Source organism: Podarcis pityusensis, assembly GCF_964106645.2.
Source record: "Podarcis pityusensis genome assembly, chromosome: 2".
Classification (NCBI taxonomy): Eukaryota; Metazoa; Chordata; class Lepidosauria; order Squamata; family Lacertidae; genus Podarcis; species Podarcis pityusensis.
In genome coordinates this window covers 120,558,225-120,564,611 of record NC_138029.1, presented here as the reverse complement: position 1 = coordinate 120,564,611, position 6,387 = coordinate 120,558,225, and the positions used below count along the sequence as shown (strand labels likewise).

The 6,387-nt window shown below is 43.5% G+C and overlaps 1 protein-coding gene across 1 annotated transcript; it reads right to left on the bottom strand.

Moving 5' to 3' along the window:
• Positions 1–210: 210 nt before the first annotated feature.
• On the bottom strand, positions 211–2,536 carry LOC308469896 (vomeronasal type-2 receptor 26-like). Its single transcript, XM_080992979.1, has 3 exons — positions 2,235–2,536; positions 1,879–2,005; positions 211–1,160 (listed from the first exon to the last, which is right to left on the bottom strand). The coding sequence occupies exons 1-3, from the start codon at positions 2,490–2,492 to the stop codon at positions 262–264; spliced, it is 1,284 nt and encodes a 427-aa protein (XP_080849105.1). The 5' UTR covers positions 2,493–2,536; the 3' UTR covers positions 211–261.
• Between the last annotated feature and the right edge of the window lie 3,851 nt (positions 2,537–6,387).

The window sequence follows — 6,387 nt, the reverse complement described above, 5'->3', positions numbered from 1 at the left end:
AATTGCTATTAGTGAAGAATTGGGAATCAGAAACTTTAAGAGGTCTACTGCAAATTATCTATCTCCTCCCCATCACAAGTGAACAAAGGGAACTTTGACAAGGATACATGCACACACACATATTTGTGGAGTTTACTGGAGCCTTCTGGAAAACACTACCAACAAAAAGCTGTGTTTCCACTCAAGATTCAGGTGGGGACTTCCAACTCTACAATTCTATGATTCTATGATATCCTTAAAGCTAAGAATCAAATGTCATGTTTAGCTTTTTCTTGTCAGATGCTCTCTCATGTTCAGATCTGGCCTCAGTATAATAATGTAGCACTTGGGAATGAAGATGCAGCCCAGAAGCCCAGCACTGGAGGCCAAGATAGAGAAGATCTGCACGGCTACCATGTATTTCCCCTTGGTGCTCAGGTAGGTGGGCACAAAGGAGAGCCAAACACTGCAGAAGACCAGCATGCTGAAGGTGATCAGTTTGGCTTCATTGAAATTTCCAGGCAGCTTCCTGGCTAGGAAAGCCACTGTGAAGCAGATGGCAGCCAGGAAGCCCATGTAGCTGAGGGAGCCATAAAACATGAGCAAAGACCCTTCATTGCATTGCAGGATGATTTCTCCAAGCTGGGAATGCATGTCAGAATCTGGGAATGGAGGAGAGGCCCCCAGCCAGATGGTGCAGATGAGAACTTGGACACTGGAACAGGAAACGACTATGGAGTTGGCCAGACTCTTCCCCAGCCATCTCCTCATCGTGTTTCCTGGCTTTGTGGCCAGGAAGGCCAGCACCACAGTGATGGTTTTTGCCAACACAGAAGAGACAGCAACTGAGAAGATATTGCTGAATGCTGTTTGACGAAGAAGGCAGGTGGCTTTCATTGGCTGGCCAATGAAGAGGAAGGAGGACAAAAAGGACAGAAGGAGAGAGATGAGGAGGATGTAGGAGAGGTCCCTATTGTTGGCTTTGACTATGGGAGTTTCTTTGTATTTAATGAAGATTCCTAACACAAAGCCTGTGGTTAAGGATAAGAAGAGAGAAAGGAAAGCTAGGAGGCTCCCCAAATATTCCTCATAGGACAGGAAGGTGATCTCTTTGGGGACACATTGATCTCGGTCCTCACTTGGATGCTGATCTTCTGGACAATTGGTGCATTCATCAGCATCTGCATAGAGGAAAACACAGTTCAGTATCCTAACATGAATCACACACCTACAATGGTCTTCTGCTGTTTCAATTCTGAGGAAAGGTGGGCACTGGATACTTCTATGTGAAAGATGATGTAAATTAAATAGGGCAAACCTCACAATTTTTTTTAAAAAAATTATTCAATGGTCTTATGCTGTTTCAATTCTGAGGAAAGGTGGGCATCTGGGAGAAATCAGGAAAGATTGTTTTGTAGGGAAGGAGAGAGACAAACATTCACAGCCAGAAAAGAATCGATCCATCAATTCATTCCCACTGGCTTCTCTTAGAACATGATGCTTTGATCTTGAATCCTTGAGGTTTCTTATAAGTTAATCTTTACTGATGAATGGGTGGATTTGAAAGATGTTTCACCTGTCTAACTCTAAAACTGTATGGATTCAGTAGTAGAAGCCAAAATGAGAACTGAGAAAACAACTATATAAAAACCACAAATCAAAATTCTGTAGAGGAGCTAACATCATTAAATACAGATCAATAATACATGCTTGAGCACATGGACAAATAAAATTTCCTGGTGCTGGGGGGGGGGGGACACTGAAGGCTGGCAATAGGGGAGCTCCCCTGAAGAGGGTATTTCATTCATGAGGTGCCATTAATAACATCATGTTTGGAGTGACTCAGAAATTAGCCCCGTCCTCCTATCCAAGATCCTTTCCTCTGATATCCTCCCCTACCTTCCTGAGTGGAGATTGTCCCTTCTGAGCAGGGAGCACAATCATAGCAGCACGGTGGCTTCCCTTCCTGAACCTTTTTGGCATATCCAGGGAGACAGCTTTCTGTGCATCTTGAACGAGGCACTATCTAGACATAAAGAGATTGAGCACCAAGGAGAAAGTGTCAGTAGCAATTGTGCCTTGGATTAAAGGTTATACCTGTTTACTCAAGAGCAGGTCCCATTAATCTCAGTGGGACTTAGCTGCAGAGAAGTGAGCACAAGATTGCAGTCCAAGCATCATATGTATTATTCAAAATGTTGTTAGAGCGTGGCAGATGCCATAGTTAATAAAATGACAGATATAATTTCTCATACCTTCTGAAATAGATTGGGCCACACAATTGCTTCTGGATTAATGATGAACTTCATATTTGAGGACCCCTGTCTCTCTATTCTCCCAATCTTCACTCTAGCAAGAGAACTGTTGGGAAACAGCACCAGATTCACAATATCGAAGTCAGCGGCCACTGCCCCATCCTCATCCAAGTACTGTCCATCAGCTGAACTATTAGTATAGAAGCGGACTTCTTTCAAGAAAGGATGAAGCTGGAATGACAGAGGAAACTCCACCATTGAGAGAACGTGAACCCATCAGGGGAGAAATAAATACAGTTCAAATCGGGGAAAATAAAGACAGTGGTTCCTCAGTTTTCGAACAGCTTAGTTCTCGAACTACTTGGAACTGGAACACTTCAAACTTAGAAATGAATGTTCTGATTTTGGAACTTCTTTTGGAAGCCGAACATGCTCTGTTCACAACATCTGTTTGCGAACTACTTCGACAGTGTTGGACGCCATAAACAAAGCTTTACGGCCTGTTTTCACCAGATAAGAATCTGATACATTGCTTCTTTCAGAGAAAGACTTTCAGAGACTTATAAGACTTAAGTTTATTTGGTTTTATGTTTTCAAGAGAATCCATTAAGAGTGCATAATTTGTGACTTTCAGAGATTCATAATTTTTCTGTTTATGTGATTTCATATATTTCGTATTATATAAAGAGTGCATATTGATATCATATCATTGTATTTGGTCATTGTGTTGCCTTGGATATTACTGACTACTGTTTGCAACACAGGGGTTAAATTGTTTGGTGCCTTCATGGGGTTTCAGGGGATCTGATGCAGAGGTGGGGGCTCCTTTAAACTTCTCCCTTGAGGGGAGTGCAGCCGTGAACTCCTCAACGGAAAGTGTGATGGAGCCTGCACCTCCCCAGCTGAGCAGCCTCGATCCAGCTCCTGTTCCCCTGCAAGCAGCAACGCTGCTGCCCGATCCCACTCCTACTTGCCTGCAAGCAGGAGTGGAGGCGGGGATCTCTCAGAAGTGGAGCAGGCTGGGGGGTGGGGGGCGACATCCCTTACCTGCTTGCTTGCCGCCCTGGCCCAGCCTTCCCTCACTCAGCGCTGGGGCCACAGGGCTGCATTCAAAAAAAACAACACAGAAACTTTCCAGAAAACCACAAGGCCAAGAATTTTGAAACTCATGAAAAAGCAGCAACACAACAAATTGAAAAAAGCAAACCGACTGCAAATGAATCAAAATCACAGGAAAACATAAAACAACACGGAATCTGGCTGACAGTAAGAAATCTTACAATCCTTTGCAAAATGGAACGGACATACCTGCCATGACCATAGACTTTGACGTTCCAAGCTGCCTCCTCCTCTTCCTCCTCCCACAATTGAACTCTGCTTTGATCTGGATGAATATGCTGCATTTAAAGCCTGAGCCACAACTTGGATATTCAAGTAATTGATGTAGTTGTCTTGCGACTGGATTCTTTCCACCTCTCCCTGGGGCAGCAACTGCAGATCCTTCTTCTCCCTGCATTTTGTTAAACCCCTCAGGGACAAGGCATGCTTTGAATATGAACAATCAAATACTTTTACCATGCAGCTTGGACTAGTTGAGGACATTGGCTCATAGTAGTCTTTTTTTGTCCTTTTTCTAGTCTTCATTACAAAGGACAAAGAGCCATGCACATACGGGAAGCAGTCAGTATCACATAATGAGAATTTGTTCTGAAGGCCTGTGGTTATCCAGACTTTCCCTCTACTCTGTACCCTTTGAAGTAAGGATTCCACCTCTATGATTATATAAAGGCCATATTGAGAGTCTGCAGTGTAAACAAATACATTGACTTCTCTCCACATGGCAGGTAGTTCGTGGGGTATCCAGAGCCAAGTTTTATGTTCTACTCTTTCAGTGAAGGCAATACAAATTTTCTTTTTGATCATCAGAGGCATCAAGGTACTCAGGGACCTTTCTCCGTTGTCATTGTCTGGAGCAAAGAGGCCGACCCACGTCCACCTGAAATGCAGGAGGAGTTGGACCACCCCCTGGTACTGAGTGTCTTGCTTTGGAGTCATCCAGTAGACAAAAGGGAACTGAGCTTTATCATTAAGAACAAAGCCATAACTGAGCTGGTGAGGAAAGAAAAAGAGACTGGTGGTTTGTTTTTTAAGACTAAGAGTGGATACTTCTATGTGAAAGGTGATGGTCAATTTAATTAGGGCGAACCTCACAAGTGGGGGTTTTTTAATAAAAAAAAATTAAAGCAGTTTTTCTACTGCTTAACCGCAATAGTCTCTAAGCAGTTTCAAAAGATGCAATCCAAAAAAATCAAGAAGGTAAAATTTTCAAATCAAACTTCAATTAAATTGCCTGATAAAATAAAATAAAATAAAATAAAATCCTTCAGTAGGCCCCAGAAAGTCAGTAGCGAAGTGGTTTGCCAATCCTCAACTGGAAAGGAGTTTGATAATATTGGAGACTTCCGGGGTGGCGCCATCGGGAATGACGGACTCCCTCTGAACCGGAGGGACCAGCTCCGCACGAAACGGGTCTTTTCCGCTGCGGCGAAGCGGAGACCCTCTCAGAAATCACAGGTGGATGAAGCCTGTGACCGTGGGACTCGGCGGGCACCTTTAGCACCCCCCCAACCCGCAAAGGAACCCACTAATGGGCTCCGATGCGAAGAGGGGGAAGTGGCGCGGTGCTGTGAGTCAACTGCTATTTCCGTGGAGCGAAGCCGCACAGCCGTTGCCGGAGAGCGCTCCCTTTTTCCTGGGAAAATTTGGCATCTAAAGTAATCACCCATGAGTACTCAAACATTGAATAATTGGACTTCAAACAAGAACTGGCGATTAGAAAGGAATTGGACTTAAAAATTTATCTTAATTTGGTACTGAAACGGGAAGCTCTAAACAGGAAGTCAGCCTTCCGTTTCCTTGTAGTCAGAAGAAAGCAAAGACAACATAAACTAGAGCTTAGAAAATTACTTTTAAAGGATTATTTCACCATCTAAAAGCGTTGAACCCCCCTTCGGTAGCAGGAGAATAAGGGGGATCTTTTTTGGACTGTTTAAACCTGCAGAAGTGAGTTTAAAGTAAAGTAACTTTCCACCGTCCTGACCCTGGAGCGGGGTGTCAGAATTGACATTTTGAAGCTCATTGACCAGAGACAAATGTTTTTGACAGATAGTTAAAAGAAGAGTAACATTGTGATTCCATGGTTTCCTTTCGCATTTTAAAGGAATAAATACTGACAAAATATTTTTTTAAAAAGAAACTTTGTTGCTATTGTTCTTAAAAGAAAGAAAGAACAACCAGAGGTTTCCCCCTAGAGGGCGACTGGGAAACTGTAACCAATTTTAGGGAGCTTGCAGCTGCCAGATTACAACGGTGGGAAAGGACTTGTGACCTTGCAGGACAATGTTTTCAGAAGCACTGTTGGGTGCTTTCTGTAAAATAAATGCCCTATTGGATCAGTTAAGTCAGAAGACGGATTTGATGACTAATGCGGCCAGAACATTTGAACAGGTAGTGGGAAATTATATGGAGCCCACCCAGGAACTTAAACAGGAGTGTGTCCTGACAGAGCAGATGATAGAAGAGGATGTTGCAGAATCTTGGGTGCCAGAGATGGAGGGACTTTTGACCCAGCAGGAAAATGAGCCTTTGGATTTGACAAATGAACTTGGAAAAAACCAGATTTGGAAAGACAAAGTTTGGATTGACTTGGAAATGGGGGGTTGGACTGACCCCCCTATGCAGGGATGTTTGGACTTTCCGAGTCTGGCAATGGGCCGTCAGAGGTTTGGAGCTGTTGGGACTTCCAATTTTGGAGGGAATTTGAAACATGTCTTAAAATACCACATGGAGTCTAGTCTGGACTATGTGAAAGGGGCTGATTTGTTGAAAAGGGTCAAAAACACTACCAAGCTGGAGTTCCCACGAGTGAAAGGAAAATATGAGGAAGAGCTGCGGAAGGGACATGGAAGAGATTTGAAGGCCTCGGATATACGATCACCAGGTTAATGTGCCAGACCAATGGGATAAAAAGGACTGACAATCCCGGGACCGGGGGGAGGGGACGCTGGAAGAAGATTGGATTGTTTTTATTCTCTCTTTTTTATTATTAGAAATGTTTTATGAACGTTGGAAAAATGTTGAAATGAAATTACTT

Coding starts and splice junctions, on each gene's coding strand:
- LOC308469896 (XM_080992979.1), bottom strand. CDS start 2,492: ATGGTGGAGTTTCCTCTGTCATTCCAGCTTCATCCTTTCTTGAAAGAA. Junction 2,006..2,234: donor GGCCCAATCTATTTCAGAAG/GTATGAGAAATT, acceptor CTTTATGTCTAG/ATAGTGCCTCGTTCAAGATG. Junction 1,161..1,878: donor GACAATCTCCACTCAGGAAG/GTAGGGGAGGAT, acceptor TCCTCTATGCAG/ATGCTGATGAATGCACCAAT.